This window comes from Megalops cyprinoides, chromosome 14 (assembly GCF_013368585.1).
Source record: "Megalops cyprinoides isolate fMegCyp1 chromosome 14, fMegCyp1.pri, whole genome shotgun sequence".
Lineage (NCBI taxonomy): Eukaryota > Metazoa > Chordata > Actinopteri > Elopiformes > Megalopidae > Megalops > Megalops cyprinoides.
The window spans coordinates 13,496,422-13,518,961 of NC_050596.1; the positions used below are offsets into that span (position 1 = coordinate 13,496,422).

Below are 22,540 nucleotides of genomic sequence, written 5' to 3' on the forward strand. Positions count from 1 at the left end.
TGTTGTTTTGATGCAGTATTGCATTGTATAGCTGTGTTGTATAGGTACTACGCTGTGCTGCACCCTGGTATTGTTTGTGTGCAGTATTGTGTTGGGTTGTTTACACGCAGTATGTTATCGTAATGTTGTGTGGTTTGGGTATAGTGCTGCACTGTATTACATTGTTTAGTGTGGTGACGTGTTATTTCAGTGTAATATTTTTAGTATCAGTCTTGTGTGGCGCAGGGCTCTGTTGTATGTTGTTAAGTGTAGCATTGTCTTATGTTTTTCTGATGTTTATATACAGTATTGAAGTGTGTGGTGTATGTGCAGTATTGTTTTGTGGTGTGTTGCTTATGAACAGTATTGTATCGCATTGTGTTGGTTATGCTCAGCATTGTATAGCATTCTAATGTGTTGGTCACATCTAGTATTGCATGACGTTGTGTTGTTTATCTACGGTATTGTATTGTGTTATGTGTAGCAGTGTATTGTGGGTTTTACATGCAATATTGTGTTGTATTGGGTTGTTTAGGCGCAGGGCTGTGTAGGACTGTTGCTGCTGTGGTATGCTGGCTGTAGGGTGTCTCCTGGAGTAAACCAGCTGTCCGCAGTAATTGCAGTGGTAAGACAGAATATGGCTGCACCTTCACTGCGGGATAGCGGCCGAGGGGGGCCACAGCGCGCCTCTCCCCTTTTCAGAGCAATTAGTGTGACTCCCTGCAGTTCCCCTGTCAGACCAGCTTCTCCAGCAGCCCCCCTGGCCTGGCACTGATATCTCCCTCTACCAGTCTCCACGTGTCACATCAGCCTAGCTGGGGACATGAAGCTGAAGGCAGCATGTCTGTAATCGCCCCCCCCCTGCCCCCCACGCCCCCCGTCCACCCCACAGGTCAGTGGGTCACAGTGCTGTAACATGCCCCACGATGCTCCCGGCAGAAGTTTCCTCGTCTCCGTCTCCTCGTCGGCTTAATGACGCCGCTGGGCACCGTCGCTGCACTCCCCAGCCCCACCTCCCTCTTGCTGTCTCACCTCTCATGTGTGTCTATGGCTCAAGCCCAGAAGAGTCACTGGGGGGGGGGGGGGGTTGAGTGTGAGACAACAGCGGGATTACTGATCAAGCATCTCCACAGGCCTACAGATCCTGCTTCAGTGGCAAGAAGTGTCAGGCCTGAGATAGTCACACAGGCCTTAACGTAGCTGGGCGCCATCCACCACACCCTCTCCCTGGGGGTCAGGAACCTCTGTGTCACCTACACCAGACTAAGTTCATGCACATTGTCTGTCTGTTGTGGGGAAGGGGGGTGGGTGGTAGCAAGTAGCTTGTTGTGTTCCAAAATGGACAGGCCTACCAAACAAAAGCCATGAATCTTCACACAGACAGTTAAGCCTTTTTATGATCCATAACTAAAAATTCGCTAGCCTTAAAGAAACTTTGTTCAGTTTTTTATAGGAAAGCTTTTCTCTCTGATTGTTCTGGTGTTGTTCAAACAAAGAGTACAAGGCATAATGTAAGGAATACATTTTGGGAATCCTCCAGCTTCTGGCCAAATAACATCATACAGAAGGAAGTCACCGGATAACTGTTTTTTCCTCCATCCTGAGCTGCCGTGTTTCATCCCTCCACACAGCCCTGCTCCTCCACATCAGCCGGGAGGAAGCTGACTGGCCTGGAGTCCGGACACCCTGGGACCCCTCCCCAAGGAGCAGCCAGCTGGCTCCTCCTCACCCAGCTCCAGCAGCCTCCTTCACCCATCCCCGCTGTCCCAACAGCTGATTGCGTGCGCCGAGGGACCCAGCATTTCACTGCGCCATATGTCACTCTCTCACTCCGCTCCATGTTTGTGTGCGTTTAAATATGATGTTTTTTTCACCAAAAGCATATTTAAAACAAAATATGAAGTACGACAGACACAAAGTTACCATGCCCAGAGCAGACCGAGTCAGCATCATCAGGTCTTTGTGTGAGATCATGTGAGATGGAGAGCAGTAGAGAAGCTTGGCTTTTGAAGAGCGTGGAGGTCCTGTGCAGATGCAGTTACACACAGACACAGGGAAGATTGAGAGGTGCCATATTTCAAGAACTCTAGAAATGATCAGGCATATATATTTCATGGTATCGTGTTTCCATGGGAACGACGTGTTTCCTATAGATGATGAGCATGGAACTCAAGTCCCATGTGTCTCTGGTGTCGAGGATGAGTGTATTTCTCATCTCCATGTGTCTCTGGTATACATTATGAGCATCACTGCTCCACATGTTTCATGAAGAAGATAGTTATGCATCCCAGCTTCATGTAAGTCACACAGAAGATGACAGTAAATTCCATCTTCATGGGTTTCCTGTCAAGAGGATGAGTATAGGTCCAAGTGCATTTTTTACATAAAACAAGAATGAATTCTTTCTCCGTGTTTCTGTTGTACATGATGAGCGCAAATTCTGGCATCAGGTACTTTCAAGTTCTGTTTTATTCTGAGTATCTGACTCAGATCTCTGAAAACCTGCTGGCCTGCCAAGCGCTCCACCGCCACCGTGCAGCCTATTAAAGCAGGATGGCGGCAGGCAGTTACCTGGGTTTTTTTATGACATGTAAGATGGCAGAGCAAAGCCTTGCTCTCCTTTACTGTCTCCATAAGCCCATCCATCTCCGTGGAGCCGGCTTACGAAATGGGATTTTAACGGCGCGGCTGTGAAAAACACACCTCTCTCCAGCTTTTCCTTCTTGCACACAGCTAATTATTGTCCCAGATGAGATGCATCCGCTGGGAAAAAAAAATGTACTAAGTAAGTATTGATCCATAAATTCGGATGGATCTTTCTCAGTCGCGTTTTTATGATGTAATTTTCAGATGTTGCCGTCTCTATTATGTTAATCAATAGTATATGGTAACAGGGCCTGTCACCTTGTGTCTGACAAAAAAGGAAAGTTTCATTGCCGGACAGATTGATTGACTGGTATATAGATTGACTGAGGAGCAACCTATAAAACTGCTCTGTGCTTTGACAGGCCGCAGTTTGCAGTTCCTGTTTATGGGCATCCTGTTGATGCAGGCTGAGTAAAGCAGTGTGCAAAAAAAGGCGCCAAGTACGGACAAACATATCCCACTGACAAAAAAGTCAAACAAAAATTCGTGAATTAGCTTGTGTGAAATCGGTTCGTACAGTTATTATGATACATCAGAGCTACTGGGCAGCGGGCAGCGTTCTGCTTTGGGGAGATGCTCATCAGAACGTGAGGAGTGTAAATAACGTTTAGTATTTTTAGGGGATCGGGGTGGGGGGTTGTGAAGCCGCACAGAGTGTAAAGAGTTCCACCTGCTGACCGTAAATGGAACACTCTGGGAAATGAATGGAAATTCTCACCTCCACAGCAACGCTGAATTGTCAGTTAAGTCCGTGTTATCACACTGTCAAGACAGCTTGAAAAGGGTTCATTTCGGAGTTCTGTCATTTTTTAGCTGCTAACTGAACCTCATCAAGGACGCTGTCAGACTGCAATAAAACGCAGCAATGACTGTAGTCGGAACTCGAAAGCAAGGACTACCAGCTGACACTGGCCGAGGAAGGTGCTGCAATATATTTTTACAGCCTCTGCGCACACCGGGTGTTCAAAGCCAGATTTAGCAATGCGAGCGGTAGCCAGTATCTCAAAGTGCATTGAATGACTGATCTTTGACGTCACAGACTGATTCTACAACGCCGCTTGATTTAGTCTCGACTGACCGATGTGCTGGTCGCACATTTTCATATCAAACTGCCAATTTCCTTTTATGATATAAAAGACTTTTTAAGATGCACTGGCAACATATGGTATTAACATGCTACAAAGAAAAGTATGCTGTACATCATATTCTTAAATATCAAGAAAGCAGTAGCCTAATAGAAATTGGTGTTTGTTTTTTAACTCAAAGTAAACACTTTTATTGTAAATGTTCTTTCTCTTCTTAATAGAACATTATTAATGATTTGCCTCTAGGTCAACTGCTATACCTAAAATGCTACTAAATGCTAATAATGCTAATAATGCTAATAATAATAATAATAATAATAATAATAATAATAATAATAATGGTAATAATAATAATAATACGTTTTCAGCACTTTAACATATTTTGCCATCATTTTGCTCTTCTGTTCAAACGCCTCTCAACAAAGTCCCATTAATAATCAAAAAACGAAAAAGAAAAATCTATCTCTTTGGTGATCTAACTCGTGTTCAGGGAGAGGGGAGGAGGGAATGTGTGTGTGTGTGTGTCTATGTGTGTACGCGCGTATGTGTGTGTGTGCGGGAGGTGAGGAGTGGGGGTGGTTGAAAGAGAGGCAGACAATACGATTGTGCAAAATTATCCCGTTCCCTCGTCACTCCAGCAGCGCTTTATTAGGAGGCCCGGTTTTGTACCATCGGCAAACTGGGCTCGGCAACAACGGTGGAGGACAGAGACAGAGGAGTGGGATTTCTACCTGCGTTTCTGTCAGCGAGTGGCTCTCTCGGTGTGTTCGCTGTTTACAAGGGCTTTTATTATCATCACCATCTCCCACAAGAGGAACGGAGAAATCTCTGCACGCACTCCGCGATTCTATCGGCACAACCATCTCTATTGTTTTCCAGCTGGGGGTCACGAGGCAGCACTTTCACAAGATTTTTTTAATCTTCGAACAATCTTCATACAAGAGCTGTTTTATTTTTGTTTTTCATTTATGAGGAGGGGCATGTAGCAGCATCTTGAAAATAGCGACTACACAGAAAAACATCAATCCAATAAATTGCACTGCATTTTGATTCAAATAGTGCAGTAAACCAATTTAATATTTGAAGAACAAACCGGGCACTTCGGTTTATGTCTATGGTCATATTGCTGCGTTTAGGCCTTTAAAGAAAATTGCGGTTCTAAATTTGACTAACCGAAGAGGGGAGGATGAGGAGGAATGGCGATGATAATGTTTTATTGTAAAATTAACGAAACACAATCACCGTTTTTATCGTGAGAGCTGTCGGCGGAGTAACTCCTCAAGCAGACATCAAGGATTGACAGTACAAGTTCTTCACAGCGAGTGGTGAGTTTCTCCAAGTGTATGAAAACACCACTAGAGTCTTGCGACTTGAATCGTGTTAAAAGAATTATATATTGCAGCTATCTGTACAAATATTTGTGACCGATATTATCTTTCCGAAAACTTGCATTGCACATTGAGTAGGTTAACGGACAAAAACAGCAGCGAAAAGCAGAACTGTTACCTTAAGAGGCATGTAGGCTACTACAACACGATGTTACAGATTAATATTGTAAACATCATTTAAGGATTTGCAAATTTTAGAATTTTGATCTAATTAATTCAGCGAAATGTCATTTGATTGATGAGGTTTTATGATAAGGAAAATATGTGTTTTGATTTGTTTAAAATCTGAAACTTTATAGGACAACACTTCTAAGTGCTGTCCTATAAAGCACGGTGCAACAGATTGATGCTAACGCTTTTGAGCCGCCAATGTAGCTGCATATTTTAGTGCCATATCGTGGTGTCAGACAGCCAGATAACTGGATATTTTGGTTGTAGCAGATAGTCAGCTGTGAGTGTGGATCTCTAATTCTGAAAATAATCTGTTTCCATTATTGTCACTGCTGACTAAATGTCACAAATTTAGACCTTAACAAAATCGTTTACTTTTCATTGGTTGTTAATTTTAAGGTAGCGGATTCTTCTGTAGGCTATGGCACGACACCGGGAATTAACGTCTTTCTTTTAGTCGAGAACATTAAGCGCACAAAAACATTTTCTTACCTGTATGTAACTCTGACATATTAGTGTTTTGTTTTAAATATTGACATATGTTATAAATCTTCAAATGCTTACCCGCCTGTCAACCTCTAAAATATTGCTTGAATGTGCGATTAGGCTTTAGGAGATGTGCCATCATTGTCACAATAGTATATGATAACATTTACATTATTTTACATCTCTCAAGCACACAAAATTGATGAGACATGTGCATCCACCACAGAATTACTCTGTACTGGCTTAGAGAACAGGATTAGATTTTATGCATATTATATTAATTCAGTCATATAGTGAAGATGACTTGCTTAGTTACGTCAGCTGCTTGTTCCGTGACGTTTGAAGTAACATTTGTCACATCTGGGAAAACTTACCTGCTGGGTAACAGCAACCCAGAGCAGCCGTCAAAACCGTCATGGCTCTACCTGCGATTCTGGAATTGCATGTTTAATTGTTTGCTAATGTGAGGTAGTTTGGTTGACAATATAACAATAATACGACTGTGAATGTTTTCGTTGCAGATAACCTTGTTCAAACTTGAAACTGAAGCTAAGCAAATTACACAGAAAAAATCTGAAAATGATGCTGAGTCCAGATCAGCCTGACTCCGACCTCCCGTGGGGCCAGTCCGACGCCGAATCGGTGCTGCACGACATCAAGATCGGCTGCGTCTCCGACGAGCCGATGGAGGGAGAGGGGAAGACGAGGTCCCTCGCCCCACAGGCTCTTAGCAGAGAGGAGAAGCGGAGAAGGAGACGCGCCACGGCGAAGTACCGCTCGGCCCACGCCACCCGTGAACGGATCCGGGTGGAAGCCTTCAACGTAGCGTTCGCCGAGCTAAGGAAGCTGCTGCCCACCCTTCCGCCAGACAAGAAGCTCTCCAAAATCGAAATCCTTAGGCTCGCGATTTGCTACATCTCCTATCTCAACCACGTTTTGGACGTTTAGAAAACCGATCGCATTTTCCTTACAAAGGAAACCGTGCGGCAAAGACAACGTTTTAAGGGGGAAAAAGGGAAGCGTGGAATATCCGGAGGAAACATAATTAGGCTATGTTGTATTATTGCTGTCATTAATCATGGTCAGCCGAGCTCCCACTTAGCCGAAGAGTGGGAGGTTAAGAGAAATTGAACTTGGAGCTTGCTATTTCTCATATTTTAGTAGCGAGATTTATTTACGAAAACGCAATGGTGTTTTTTAAGGAGTTCAACTCCTTCACTTTTCCGCAATTCTAGTGAAAAGGCCGGTGACAACTTGGTTGTGCTGTGCAACAGTTATTTCGATTACTTTGAGTTGTAAAACAAGCAAATAAATAATGCAATAATTTCATTGGTGGTATATGTAAAGGGACTGGATTATGAAATAAAACATAACTAGTTGCTTTCAAAGGTAAAATAAGGGGTAGATTAACAACAGTCTACCGTTGTCTTAAGATATTTTGTACTGTTGTACCTTAGCTAAAACACGTTTGCCAGCGGTTTACGTAACATTGGCAGTGATTCAGATAAGCGGAGGAAAACAAGAAAAATAGGCCTAATTTGAATTAAACTAAAATATTAGCTGCTGAATATAATGAAGGATCAGTAAGAAAGGGAGAGAATATGTTTCTCTCCCTTTCTTAGAATAAGTGCCACTTCTTGAGAGACATCAAATTGTGACCTTAATTATTCTTGGGTTGGTTATTTATTTATTTATTTATTTATTTATTTATTTATTTATTTAATAAATATTCAAGTAAATTCAAGTTTATTTCATTTATTCGCTTGTTTATATTTGTGTCTTTCATAGATTCAATGTCCGATGTTTACGTATAAATGTATGTATAATTATTCATGTATAATTATTTACTTTAGACTGTGGTGTTGGACTACGAGTGATGTTGTTGCTCTTCAATTGCACTTTTTAGTGAAAATTTTCCGTTTTGAGTATTTTGTAAATGGAATTGTACGTCGAACAGCAACGTATCATTGATTGTTATGATTTTGTTGAAAATGTATGTCTGGCAACGATACGCACTTCACCTTAGATGTCTTGTATCAACTTCCTTGGTAGTTTTCTGAGTGTTAAGGGGATGAATGCTTGGAATTTCAATTCAGTGCTGTGCAGGAGTAATATTTTCTTCAATTTGCAAAATAATAATAAGTCTTGGAAATCACGCAATCAAAAAACGTCAATTTTTAAAAACGCGCAACACATAATGTTTAAAAATAATATTTAAATACATATATTGTCTGTTGATCTTTTGACAAACGTTGTATTCCGTATCTTGTGAGGATACAGCATTAAAATTCCAAGTGACATCTCCGGTGCTGCAACCAAAAATTATTTCAACTTAGCCAACATGCTTTTATAGAGAGAGATTTTATTTTTAGGCTTTTATTAGATAAATTTTATTTGTATTCGTCACTGCTTTGAATATAAGACAATAACTGATTTTTATAGTGAGGGGAAAAAAACAACATATCCGCTATCCAAAGATTTCCTGTCTTTTCAGGGTTTTATCGTGTCTTCGTTGCTTTATAGCACATATTTTGTAGTGGAGTAGCTATAATAAGCTGGTTTCTAAGGAATACAGTTTTTTCATATTTTAATAGTGAGTTGTTTCCAAAAATAAATATTTAAAAAAGGATGTAATAGTTTTGTGTTTGTTTTCAGGGATTCCTTTCTTTAAAAGGGAAAAAAACGTTCAATTTCAACGTTCAAATCGTTTAGCCTAGCACAGATAGGTCACAGCTCTTAAAGGGTAAAAGAGAAGAAAGCGCAGATGGTTCCCCGTTCTTACAAATACTACGAATATATTGTGATGTTATTCAATCTTATTGCCATAATGTCTATACAAATTTCGGTTATATTTGTTTTAACTGAATCGAATAAAGGTGTGTAAGTAGAAGACTGCAGTAACCATCTTTGCGCTTGGCTTGAATCGATCCCTCATGGGTAGTGTGATCTTAAGTAGTGTTACTAGTTAAGAAAAATAGCCAATCAACGTTTTTAAATTGCCCTTAGAATAGAGCGATGGATAATTATTATTATGGTCTTGTTTAAAATTGCATGAAGCGCCCCATCCATGAATTCGATTTCAACAGGCCACAACAGATGTCAAATCTCTGGAGGAGAACTGCACGGATCTTTAATATGTCCAGATTACCAAATATCTTATCAGCTCTTAACTTCTGAAAAAAAAAAAATCGCAGGTAGCCTATATGTGACGTCAGTTCGGTTCACGTGCTTACCGATATTTAAACCCGGTAATGGAGGAACGACTTCTTTGCACAAACAGAAGCTCCGAAGCGTCTGGTCAGTGCGAGTTATTTCGCAATGCTTGTGTTTCGCTGCTCCTGTTCGCTTTTGGCTGAAAGGCGCTTTCCCCAGGGAGGGGGCAGGTGTTACCCCAGACGAGCCAAGACAACCAAATTACTGGCCGTCTGGCACCTCCCGTGGGAAAGAGAGAGAGGGAGAATGGAGAGATGGAAAAACACGAGCAAGGACCAACATCCATGCGATATTGCTTGTAAGAGCTGTGGAAATATTGCAGATTTTAAAATGCAATTTTATCGCTGTAATAACATTGACATAAATATTAATGAACATATTAATATGATATCAATATTCACAATGCTACAGGAAATAATATGTTGGCTGGACAAGTATAGACGAAACTGTTTATTCATGGATATAGGCCATTTTTATTTCGGGTAAACAAATGTAACCTCACAAATAGATAGATGCGAACTGTCTCCTTCTCCTTCGGTAGCCTATAGGGTAGACTAGTTTGACAACAAACATGGATACAATAGAACGAGGCAAAATCGTCCATAGCAGAATGGCGACTAGCTCATTCCGCATGTCATATTTTATGACGCGTAGTCATTAAAGACATGGTTCGGCTTTGTTAACATAGCTCGCTTGAACTAATTCTCAAAATCCTAAATCCTTTCTCAAAGTTAGGGAGTTTGCCTTGCCGTTAAATCGCTACTGGGTCATACATTGCACGACGGCTTAATTACGTACACATTGCGCCCATTACTTGCTGTTGTGCATCCGGTAATTTCTGCAAAATCAACTTGACATTTTGGAGCTAATTTGAATCCATTTTATTGTGCAGAGATCCCACTCCCACGTGGGTCGAGCGTGGCTTTCAGGAAAAGTAATGAGGAAGACGCCCATGGAGCCGCTTCTGTTTGACGCTCCTGTACTTTACACTGCAGCTCCTCTGAGAAACCATTATTGGCTCTTATTAAAAATTTATCGGATGAAATCAAGGTAGGACAACATTGCCAAGGAGAGTGTTGCACAGGTAAACCAGGCCTTAAAGCTTCCAGCAGCAGAACTAGTGCTTTTCTTGCTCCATGTTTTTTGTTGTGTGCATCTCCACAGTGCCAGGTAGGGCTCATTGTCGTTTCAGGTTTATTGTCAGTGTTACAGGCTTATTGTTACCCACAAAATATGAATTTTCAGTTTGTTGTGGTCTCCCAACACATGCAGTCAGTACGTTTAGGGGTTCTCTATGAAATGTCCTCCCTTGATGAAGGTCCCTTATAGCCTCATCAGTTCATTACTGTACTCGAGTCTTTTGTATGTACTTGCAAATGAACCAGTAAAGTCCTTTTGCAAATTTCTCTTTTTTACATATTACTGTAATTGCTCGTGAAACTCTGGATTTGTGTCTTTAACTGTTCACGGATATCATTTTAATAGATATGACCCTTTTCTCTCTTCATGAGAAGGAGAGCATCTTTTGTCCCAGACACCAAGAAATTCCTTCTGCCCCTATTTTGTACAGTATGACATCAGATGACCATTGAATGCATGAATTCTGAGTACCATAATAACAAAGCAGAGAGCACACCCACACAGGTGCTTTTTAGGAAAAATTGATGAACTTCTGGATACTATTGCAGGGGATCCTTTCCAATATTACTAACAAAAGCTTTGTCACTTTCAGGCATAGACCTCTGCTATAAAGTTATAATTTTTTAAACCTAAGGACAGTCTAGCTCTTTGAGTTGGCTTCACATATTGATCTCCCAAAGTTGAATACAGTGCATTAGCCTACAGTCTCTATCAGATTCAACACTGTCAGCTTTGTCATTCAAGAAGGAATGATTTGTATGCTCAGAGAAACTCAGCAGGAAAAACATTTGGGAAACCACTGATACAGCATCTTATTCCCTTAAAATTACACAACAGACACATGATAAGTGGATATTGTTTTCATGAAAGATTTATCAAACCGGACAATCACATTATGCAACTTACAAATTTAAAACTTAAATAACACCGTCACATGCTGGTATGTCACTCATTTAGTTTTGATGACTGAATGCGTTGTCCTGTACCTAATTATTAATATGTTCCCTGGTTTGGCATTAGTTCACAAATCTGAATTATTTTTCAGTTTTATGGCCCCAGGTTGGAAGCCACTGGTTTAAATAACAGAGAGCACTGGGGCGGAAGCTCCGTCATTCAGTCACTGCTGCCGATTCGCCACCCTGGAGAAAACAGGTGTGTGTAGCAGAGCCAGAGGCAATAGCAAATGCAGGCTTGTTCTGTGTGTGTGTGTGTGTGTGTCTGTCTGTGCACGCGTGTGTCTGTGCATGTGTGTTTGTGTGTGTGGTAAAGACACAAGAATAGTGCTGAATCAAAGCTTGAGTATGTGATTTGATGATGAGAATGTGTGCGTGTCTGCGTGTGTGTGTGTGTGTGTTTGTGTGTGTGGTAAAGACACAAAAATGGTACTGAATCAAAGCTTGAGTGTGTGATGTGATGATGGGAAAGTGTGTGTGTGTGTGAAGAGGACAGATGCTTCATCTTAATTGAATCCAAGGGTATGACACAGTGTGTGCAGGCAAACTCAATAGCATGAACGCCATGCATAACACCCCAAAACCATGTGCTACCCCTCTGCGTCCCCATGCACGGGGGCGGCAATCAAACAGTGGAGGGTTGGGAGACTGTAAGACTGAGTGGAAAGCCCCAGTCTCAAGCACGGGTGAAGTGAAGGCCTTGTTCCAGCATTCCCATGATGCAGTGGGACTGTGAATGCCAGCTGAGGACAGAAGCGTCTGTCCGTCCACCACAGCCTCATCCTCCCCAGCTGGCCATTGTAATGTGGGGAAGCCAAGCTTTATGTATTTTTGCCTGTTGGTAAAAGAGAGATGCCTCTTTTGTCAGACCCCCCGTGCAAGGACTCCTCTCATTCACAGCTTGTTTCCTGTTGCATTAATCCCCCTGTCTGGCAGACATCGAAGGTCTGTCCTTCTGTCTGTCTGATGCGCTGATTCTTGGCCAGCCACTGGGCTTGTACTTCTGCACAACCTTTGTGAGGAAGGCATTTTCATTGCACCATACATTGTTAGCAAGATCACATAGGATCTGTCAGTGTAACAGTTGTTGTATGGCTTACTCAGTTTCCACTCTGATGACAATTTTTTGTCTGTTTTGTCTGTGCCTGCAAGACCACATTCTTTCTGGGTCTTAAGGCCTAAGAAAGCATTTACTACAGAGAACAGAATTAATGGGAATTCTTTTTCGTCATTAAAAGACTGATTTGCCCCAGCTGAACTTCCCCAAGCAGCATTTAGTTTAAACCACATACCTTACCCTGAAGAATTTTCATGGCAGATACAAATAAGGAAAAAGACTCTAGGGTGAACAATCCAAATACATTGACCGCAGATGCAGCACATGATTAACATGGATCTGAACCAGTGGCAGGATCTCCATTTGCCTCCTTTTGGCTCTCCTTTCTCTCCGTGTCCATGTGTTTTCTGTGCAGACAGGCTGTGCTCCCGATCATGGGCCCTTTTTAGCAGTTTGTCCCCAATGTGTTCTTTAAAAAAGGCAAAAAGGAGGCGGAACAGCCCCTAACGGCTGGCAGACGAACATGCGGACACTGTGACTGGCACATATGTGTTTGTGTGAGAAAGAGCCATATTGCCTCCCTTTTCACCAAGGATTATGTAATGGCACAGGGCTACAAGTGACCATATGTCAGGGTGTATTCAGGGGGCTCTGGATTATTATTTGGGCATACCCTGCCTCTTTATCAAGCAGGTAGATTTGAACCGTGAACATTAAACACCACTCCGCGCTGCTTTTATTCTCGGGCTCCATGCATTTTACGCATATGATGAAACAGCCATATGTTCACGGCCCGGCAAACATCACCGGTCGTCCCCAGCGCCGCTGCCGCTGTTGTTGTTGTGAGTGTAAATGTGTTCACCTTTGTTCTTTTTTTTTCATTATTAGTATTATTTCTGTTCTGAAAGTAAGTGCCTCCCCCGCCCGCCCCCCCCCCCCCCCCTCCTCGGAGGTGAGTGGTGAAGTGCCCGCGTGCGCCGCACGAGCCGCGGCACAAAGGCGGATTCATGTGTTGAAATGCGGCCCCGGAGATGGGTCGTATTATTCCTGCCCACTTCACCAGCAGGGACCCGGCTCTCGCGCTGGCTCCCGGCCCTTTGTCTCGAACAGATGGGAGCGGGGCCGAGAGGAGACAGAGAGGAGAAAGGAGACTGGAAGGGGGGGAAAAAAGAGTCAGTCTGTTCTCATTAATTTGCACATTGAAACCAAACGCACTCCGTACAATTGGTTGATTCTGCGCTGTTCCCCGTCCCATTCACTCTCGAGCTGGGGCCATCTGTATACGAGCCGGCAGAAGATACGTCATATGCGGTGCGTGCACTTGTGGTTATGTTGAAATATGGCCTTTAACCTTTTCTTTCACTGTATGTTGTGGTTTTCATTGTAAGTAAACCTGTTTTGAATTTATATCCAAAAGAGTTCCTAAAGCAGTCTGGCGTGTTAGTGTTGCTGTGCAGAAATTGCATGAGGTAGACGCATTGCGCTTCACTAGGCCTTTTACAAACTTGCCGAAACATGCTCCATGAGATGTGCATCAATGACTCTTTTGGGTTACTTCCACCCCACAATCAAATCAGAAGAAAATCACATCGCAATTTGACTTGATCACTTAAAAAAAGAAACGATCAAAATCAATGTTGGCTGAGATGTTAAAAACACAGTCAGAGAATGAGTAAAGCTGCTTTTGGCACATTGATTTTAGTGTTTGTGAAAACAGATGCCAGTCATTTAATTCATTGCAAATAGTTACAAATGAATGGAAAAGCTCTCATGGTGCAATACATGGACAGGAATTATTCTCCATCAACATACAGTAAAGCACAAATCAACAAAGCAACAGTGAGACCCTGGATCTGGAATTAATCAACAAGGAGGTGACAACATGCTGAGTTGTCTGCATGCCAGGGCCTTGTGATCCAGCCAGGGCGTTTCCCCGCTAAACTTCCAAAGAGTGTCACTGCACGTTCAGCTGCTCTCTAGAACTGTGACAGCAATATTCGATCTTCATCACCCTCTTCCTCACTTTTCCCATCAACTTCTTCCTGCACAACACAGTGTAATCTTTTAGCATAATCTTCACACACTGCTCAAACAGCTTCTATCACCTTCCAGTCGTTGCTTAAAACAGACTCAAAACTCTGATGCTGAGCTACCAGGCAGCAAAAAGAGTGGCTCAAACTTACTTGCAGGCAATCCTCAAACCCTACACCCCTGCCATACCTTTCTGCTCTGCATCTGACCACACCAGGGCCCTGCTGCACTGATGCACATACTGGTCACAGATCTGTTCAATTCTTGTCACCTAGTAGGGGAACAAGCCACCTGTATTTGTCAGAACTGAAGAGTCACTGGCTATATTCCAGCACAGACTGAAAACCTACCTCTTCAGACTTCAGTTCTGCTCACAGAACGTGGCGTACCACTAGTATCCTCAATTGCAGCGGTTTTTTGTTACTGGAGCACCTTGTTATTGCTATTATAGCACTGTTTTGTAGATTTTATATCACTCCCCTCATAGAGTATGTTGATTGTTGCATTGTGTTATACAAAGACGCTGTTTAAATCGTGTCATGGACGGTGTGTTTGTAGCTGTACTACTGTTCATCTGCTTATATGCACTATATGTGTCGCCCTGAATAAAAGCGTCTATTAAATGACTAAATGTAAATGTAATTTACATCCGGACGGATTCAGCGATCCCTCAGGGGCACCTTGCACATTCAATAGGGACCATCTGCACAGCGGTTGTGTTAAATACAGTCAACAATTGATCAGAAGGGCGCAAGAGCGCCTGGCCCACGTCCCTGGCGCGTGCGCGTGTGTAAGTGAGCGTGCTCAGCACTTTGATGGAGTTTAGCAATCAGATTTCCTTTTTTATTTTTAATTCCTCGCCCCTAACTTATTCGGAAGAACATCCGAAAAGGGTGAGCAGACGTGAACAGACCTGCTAGTGGGGAAAAAAAAAGTTTTTGACAATTTACTAGTACTGGGTGAGGGGGAAAAAAAACCTTGACTTGTCACTGTACAGATTTTAATATAAACCGGGGTCCTTTTCTTCTTGATGAGTCAATCGACCTAGAGGTTGATATTGACAATTATGAAAAATTGTATTGCAATTTACAATATGTGAGTGGTTTGTGCATGATTTTTAAAAACCCTTAGATCGCGAAAGGACGCTTGCATAGATCCTTTAACAGCAACAGCGTTTGTGTTTTACAAGTAAACAAAAACCTGCATAAGCTTATAGTTATTCGTAGTTCTAAATTAGAGGCGACTATGCAACAGCTTCAATCATCCCTAAGTATGTAAAGTGCATAAATTTACCTTTGCCATAAGTCAAACACGTGAGTGAAATAGCCTGTATTTTATTGTGTGTGTTGCTGTGTGTGTGGTTGTTATCGATCGATTTAAATCTACATAAATTATTTTCTTTTTTTACACTTATTATGTAACGATATATATCAATACAGAAATACGATATAATACTTTACTACTGAGAGGTCTATGTGCCGATACTTTTATACTAAAATGGGAAACGGGCGAAAAGTTCAGGTACTGCGTGGATTGACGCTCGGATGCTCATACGGCGTGGCACGGTTGCCCCCTGTTGGTTGCCTAAAAACGTCTGAAATAATACTCCTCTTATGGGACACACTGAGAGCTAGTAAAATTGGGCACATCTCTTAAGTGTTCAAAGAAGTAAGACTTAGTCACGATAACTACAGGATGGATAAAATGGGACTCACTATTATGACTTTATGCATTATGTCATGTTCATGATACACTTGAATAACATGGCGACAGAAACGCGGAATTTTGTCTGGACACCTGGGCTTTGATCGTTACTACATGACCATGCCAGAGTGGTCAGAAACTCCGCTCACTCATCTCATGAATGGCGAGACTCCGCTCATCCAATGAACTTTGAGATCGCTGCTTCAGATAACTTTGTGCTTCAGAACTGGTGATATTCTGACAGATTCACTAGGAGTGAAAAATTATGCACGTTCCCCTCAGTTTATGCTGAAGATAAAAGAGTTGAGGACAAACGTTTATAGTGAAAGATAACTACCATTACAATAAAAAGCCCTGTGTATTTTTATAGATTTACTCCTCTCGTACACATAATGCAGCGAAATGATAATAAGTTGGTCTACGGTCATTTTTGAGACAAAGTTACTGTCATGTGCGCCACTGATTTGTAGTTGATACATTTAATTTTGGGGTATTTTGATGGTAACCCCGAGGCAACAATTCTGCATCGCTCATTAGATGAGTGAGCGAAGCTGCGGTGAAGTTTCTCTGCGCTTTAGCATAGCCATCTGAAGCTTACAGTGCAGTAGTACAAATATTCGACCCGAGGGGGCGCACTATCCTTTACTATTAAAGGAAGGAGAAATGTGGCTTAACTGTAAACACAGAAAGCAGGCCCTCACAAAAGTTGCTTTTTTTAACAGATCACCAACAGCCTTCGTTCCCCTGATGTAGGTATTAGCTGAAACATTAGTGATCTCATTGACGATGTATTAGAACAACTTTTGTTGGCAGAGTACAACCCTGCGGTTTTCTTTAAGTATTTCATGATGGTCTGCAGCTGTTTCACTTAGGAAAGCATTTTGTAAACTTGCTTAATATAATTGTCAAATGACCTTAAGGCTTATATAGACATATATACCGTCGATTATTTATTTATTTATTTATTTACGCTGTCACGTAGCCTATAGCACATGCCAATGAAAATACGTCTCAATACTCATCCGGTATGCAAAGCAAAGACAACATAGTATGGATTAGATACATGGTAATTTTTATGGTTTATTTTTCTGGATACATAGTATATATGTAGCAAATGTAGTACATATGGCTTGTTGACAATAAATGCATACAATGAATGTGCGAGTTTGTAAAATTGCAGCAAGCGCCGTTTTATATCTGAGAAACGTCACGTCGTTCCTCTTCTACAACATCAGTGTAGGCTAAATTACTAGCTGATTTATGTTTTTTTTACTGTATAAGTTGGCAGTTAAACATGCTGAAACATGTTTGTCTCGGCTTTGTACATCTGCTGAAAGTATCACAAGTAATGCATTTATTGGAGATTACTTAACACTGAACGAGTGGAATATTTGTTAAACACACACACGCACACACACTCCTCTGCTGAAGTAACACATCTCTCGGTACTGCTCATGTCATGGTGGGAATTCCAATGATGTTAATAAGTGGGGAAAGTTTCAGCCTCTTAAGAGACTGTCAATAAAAACAGCTAAACTGCTGATCTGATTATGTCTGTCATCTGTGGGAGCAGAAGTTTAAATTTATTGTAGGAAAACAGAACATTGGTTATCCTGACACATAGTCAGGCATGTTTCACATATAGTCTAATACACAGAGCTGATCTGGGTGGCATGCCCCTTACTGAATAATCTTCACATCTATCAGCGTGCATCACTAGCTTCTGATCCTAACAGTTAGTTAACTTTTGGATAGTATGTTGTGCATCAAGCAAACCCATCAGAGGAATCACATCAGAACATTTGCTCTTTTCATCAACATCACATGAGAGATGAAACCATTGAAAGAGGTGAGAGAGAGAGAGAGAGAGAGAGAGAGAGAGAGAGAGAGAGAGAGTGAAAGGAGCAATTGAAGGTGTCATGTTTACTGCTACTGCTAGTTCAACATGTGCTGTTCTGAAAGCAGTACAGTAGAAGGAGTAGGTTTTGGTATTATTATCCAATCAGATACGCGAGACAGAAGATAAATATGTATTTACATTCCCCCTGAAGAGTCCTTGTAAGTGGCGAGTCGTTTATTAGTGAAAGCTCCAAGTATGCTCCTCTCTCTCTGCCAGCCCGACAGACCAGCCTGACGGGGGCCTGATGTCAAACATTGATGGGCTTTTTTATTGCATCAGAATAAACAGTGCTGTGACACAGCAAGCAGTCAAGCATCCTTCCCCTTAATTGCCTTTGTTGTGAAATACAGAGACTACGTGATGTGAAAATCAACAATCGAGCAAGACTAATGCTGACTGCCACCATAAGAATATAAAAAAACACAACAAAAGACATGCAAGACTGTCTTCTTTTGAATCATCATCTTAATGTATGGATTTTAAATGATATTAAAATCTGTTTACAATATTCTGGATAAGAGAAGCAAATGTATTATTTTATGTGTGAATTTGTACGTAGTTTTTGTCAGTCTCCCAGATGGGAAGAGGTCTGGTACAACTAGAGACCACAGATACCTGCAGCACCAGCTGAAATGGAGTACCCTCTGCACTATCCCATATAATAAAATGGATCACTCTTTCAAAATGGCAGACATGTCTATTGTTCTTTAAATCTGATCATTCGTCTTCACTGAAACTTAAAGAAGCTGTATTCTCCTTTTTCTGGAAAAAAAGGTCTAGCTGTAGAATGAATGTACAACAAACAGATCTGCTAAAACTACAAAAATGAGATTATAATACCTTTTATGGTCATTATCAATAAAAATTCAAATATGGTCATTCACAAAGCCCAATTTTCCCTATTCTTTGATAAACGTAGGCTGGGATTTAGCCTAATATCAAACCGCCTCCTTTTCTTGGTTAACTCCAAAAACAAATTAGATACTACACCATCAGAGTTTGGGAAACTTAAAACTGCACCTACTCTACACTTGCGCCTAACTCAATAGTGGTATGCATTTATGCACCCTTAGCTGGTTTGCAATCCAGTAATAAGGCTCTGAAGAGGAAGACCCACACCTTGCAGGAGAGGGGAATTCCTTTGTCTGTTGTCTGTTCTCCCAGCAGGAGTGTGTGTATGTTTGGGTCAATTTGCCAGCTTGCTGTGCGGGTCCCCCCCCTCCAAAACACACACACACACACACACACACAGACACACACACACACACACACACACACACATACCCCCCCCCCCCCCCCACCACCACTTTTACAGCTGGGATTTCTTCACCCCATTAAATCTACCTGCTCTCCACAACCCTAACCCCCCCTCCTCCTCCGTCACACTGGGAGTGACTGGGACACTGTCCAGCAGCTGCAGGATGAATATGTCTCCACTGGCTCTCAGCTTTGGCCCTTTCTGATGCAGGACAGTAAGGTACCATCCCTCCCTGTCATCAGTATTTGTGCTTCCATGCTCTTTTGTTGTCATTGCACAAAGACCCCCCCCCCCCCTCCCAAATAAAAAACAACGTTTCAACACAACAGCAACAGCACAGAGTCACGGTAAGCCAGACTTGACTTGTAACATGAAAGCTGAAGGTCTGCAGCCCACATGGGGCACTCCTGTGGTATCCTTGAACAAACTGGTTAATGAAACCTGCTTTAGTAAATATCCAGATGTCTTAAATAAATTATTTATGAAATGTTAATTTTGTGCTATTTTATGCTACTCAGGCTAAACTGGTAATACTGCAAAGAAAATCAATAATCGCCATCACTGAGTGAGATAAGTCATTTCTGCTCATGTCCTGTTTTCAATGCCTTACAAATTCACCTAACAATGTCTCAATAGGAATCATAAAATAACTAACAAACAATGTTTTCAGGATGACCTCTAACCATGGTATTGAAAGGAGCAGTGATGTATTTATGAGTTTCTGAGCTCAACTCAAAAGACAGACAACCCAGCCCTACAGCCTGGTAGTAAACACAAAATGTTTTCAAAGAGCGGTTTTTCAAAGAGTGACCAGATTTTCTGTACAGTGGGTGGGAAGGGCAGTAATGCTGGACACATCAGACTGAGGCACTTGAATGCTTTATTCTCTCTGTTGAATGTGGACCACATAAGAGACTCCTATATCTTTGCCAGCAGTTTAATGGATGGGGGTGGGGATTTCTTCGTGGACAGTAACTGGTTATGGCCAAGGTCATGGAGAGCCCCTGGCCTTGTTTGATTATAATTCCAAAGCAAGGCAGAAAAGCAATTGGAGAGATTTACTCATCCATTTATGTATTGCTATTCGTGTAATCACCAAATGGGAAAGGCTGAATTAATAAAAATGTAATTATATAGATGTTTTCAACCACTGCCCTTTGACTTAAAAGGGAAAAAAGAGTTACATCATGGAACAAAGATATGTTGTAATATCACATTGACAGAACACCCAAACACACACACACACACACACGCGCATACATACACATACATATACTTCTCTGCCAAAGTAACGTGTCTAAACAATTCTCTGGTTGTGTTCTATTCAGTCCCGGGTGCCACTTCAAAGCATTGTCATACTACAACTCTCCAGCTCTCAGGAAATTGTCTTTGAACTCGATGGCACCAGCATTTTCAAACAAGCCGTAACAGCTATGTCTACAACGGCGACAGATGCGTAGCAGTTATAATCATAACCGTGAATACAGTAATCATCAGCGTAAAATGTAAATGGTACTATAAAATCACTGAGCGTGTGGCAATGATCACTGTTGTGTGGTTAATGGGAAATAAGGCCTTTGTTGATAATGGGTAATTGCTCACTTAAAAACAAAATCATTGTCTGGTTGGTAAAGTTGTGCAACTGTATACAGTGCATCATCAATATTATAACCGCCCACATGATATGTTTCCTTCAGTACCATCTCTCTTTGAGTGTCATTCCTGTGATCCTTTGTTAGACACATCCCTTCCATTAATAACGCTAACTTTCAATTGGACATGGAACAGCCTAACAGAATACATCATGAATGCAATGAAGACAGTGAAGATAAACTGATTACACACAATTCACCAGGCCTTTTAGAAAACTTATGAAAAAAAAAAACCCTGTGGCTTACATCTGAGTTTATGCACTTAGCATGGTCTTGCTTCAAGGAAGAGCAGTCCCGATACCCTAAGTACTCTTGACGTGTGCTCGATATACTGCCTCACTGGCAGGGACCTCCAAGAACTTAGATGTCACGTTAAGCACAGTCTTGAAATTCTCAAAATTAAAACAAGTCCCCTCTGTTCATATTTCAGAAAGTGAACAGGCAGCATTTAAGAACTGGATAGATGAAATATACTGGAACCCGAAAGATTAAGCGGGCCGCAAACACCAGACACCTACAGGATGCACACAGATGTAACAACGTCAAATTAATTACAGTGACAGTTTCTCATGGGAAATCTTGTAATTGTCGCACTGTAAAGCTCGCATGATTTCCCCCTAGCGAGTAGTTGTTCGTACTACACCTTTCTGCTTTAGCTTCATTGCGAAGTGCTGCCCCCCCCTAATTCCTTGTGAGCGAGCAATACCTACGGCTCTTATCCGGGTTAGTTTGTGTCCTGTGTGCTTAGCTGTTAAATTTACATGTATATTTCTGTGCGAGAAACATCCATGGGAATGTTACCTTAGCACAAAGGGGAGCTTTTTTCCCGAAGGATCTGCAAGTTTACTCAATGCTTATGTATTTCGCGATCGGTAAGTGGGCTATTGGTTCTTTACTGTCAGTGGAAACGCTTGCTTGTTCAATACAAAATATAAGGAAAGTTCTTACGTTCCTGCTTCATGATTTTCTCCCTTTCGCCTAAATGGGTTTGGTCGACTGTCTTACATGTAGTATGTCTCTTTGTCGTTTAATGCACAACTCGTTTGTTTACCGTATGACTTTTTGCTGATCTTATCGAAAGATTTAGGGATGGATTGCTTGTTGAAAATACAGAAGAATTCATGCGGTGATATTTTGAATTTGTGGGGCGTGGGGTAAATTGTATCACACTTGCAGAATCGTCCTTTGTAGAATCAACTTGCTGGTTAGGCTACTTACTATCCATTGTAGAAACACGCGTAAATTAAATGAAAACAAAATAACATTACGGTTTTTTCTGTTTGTAACGCACAGTCTTGCCATCATTGGTTTTTATCTTCCTTTGTTTTTGGTACACGCAGAAACGCACAAGCCCCTGATTTTTCCTAAATGGTGTACTTTAAGTTATTTCTCCGTGTAGCCTATGTGGATCGTACAGAACCGTGCGTGCGAGTATACATCCACAGAACATTGCCACATGCGGGGCTAAAATTGTGAGCAGGGCGATCTAGCCACTGTGCATGCATAGTGATACGTCTAGACCTCGGTCCCGCACACTTACGCCTTTGAACACGGTTTCATTGTTTCGTACAAGTCTTTCCTCCTGCCTTTACCGGTTAGTCTGGGGGGAGGGGGGGTGTGTTGTCAGACTGTTACTATAGAGCAGGACTAAAGAGGCCCTACGGAGACCAGGGAGTTTCCTGCGTCCGTCCGCCATTTGGGATACGGTAGGCTACAGGTAGGATTGGGTGAAGGCAAGTTATTGTGAAGAACACACACGGAACCATGAACCGGCTTAATGAGGAGGTTCTGTAATTCATGCCATGTGGGATTCACGGGGGGCAAGCAGAAATCATTACGATATAAGTAAACTGACTAGATTAACCAAAATGAATGTT

The 22,540-nt window shown here is 41.8% G+C and overlaps 2 protein-coding genes across 2 annotated transcripts in view; both read left to right on the top strand.

Moving 5' to 3' along the window:
* Positions 1-4,316: 4,316 nt before the first annotated feature.
* On the top strand, positions 4,317-7,337 carry LOC118789505 (helix-loop-helix protein 2-like). The gene is made up of 2 exons (XM_036545967.1): positions 4,317-5,035; positions 6,277-7,337. The coding sequence occupies exon 2, from the start codon at positions 6,335-6,337 to the stop codon at positions 6,701-6,703; it is 369 nt and encodes a 122-aa protein (XP_036401860.1). The 5' UTR covers positions 4,317-5,035; positions 6,277-6,334; the 3' UTR covers positions 6,704-7,337.
* A 14,039-nt stretch (positions 7,338-21,376) lies between these two features.
* Positions 21,377-22,540, top strand: part of LOC118789135 (vang-like protein 1) — a 55,089-nt gene continuing 53,925 nt past the window's right edge. Inside the window, exon 1 of the mRNA XM_036545459.1 lies at positions 21,377-21,535. The gene's annotated coding sequence lies outside the window, so the exon portion shown is untranslated. The remainder of the gene's footprint in view (positions 21,536-22,540) is intronic.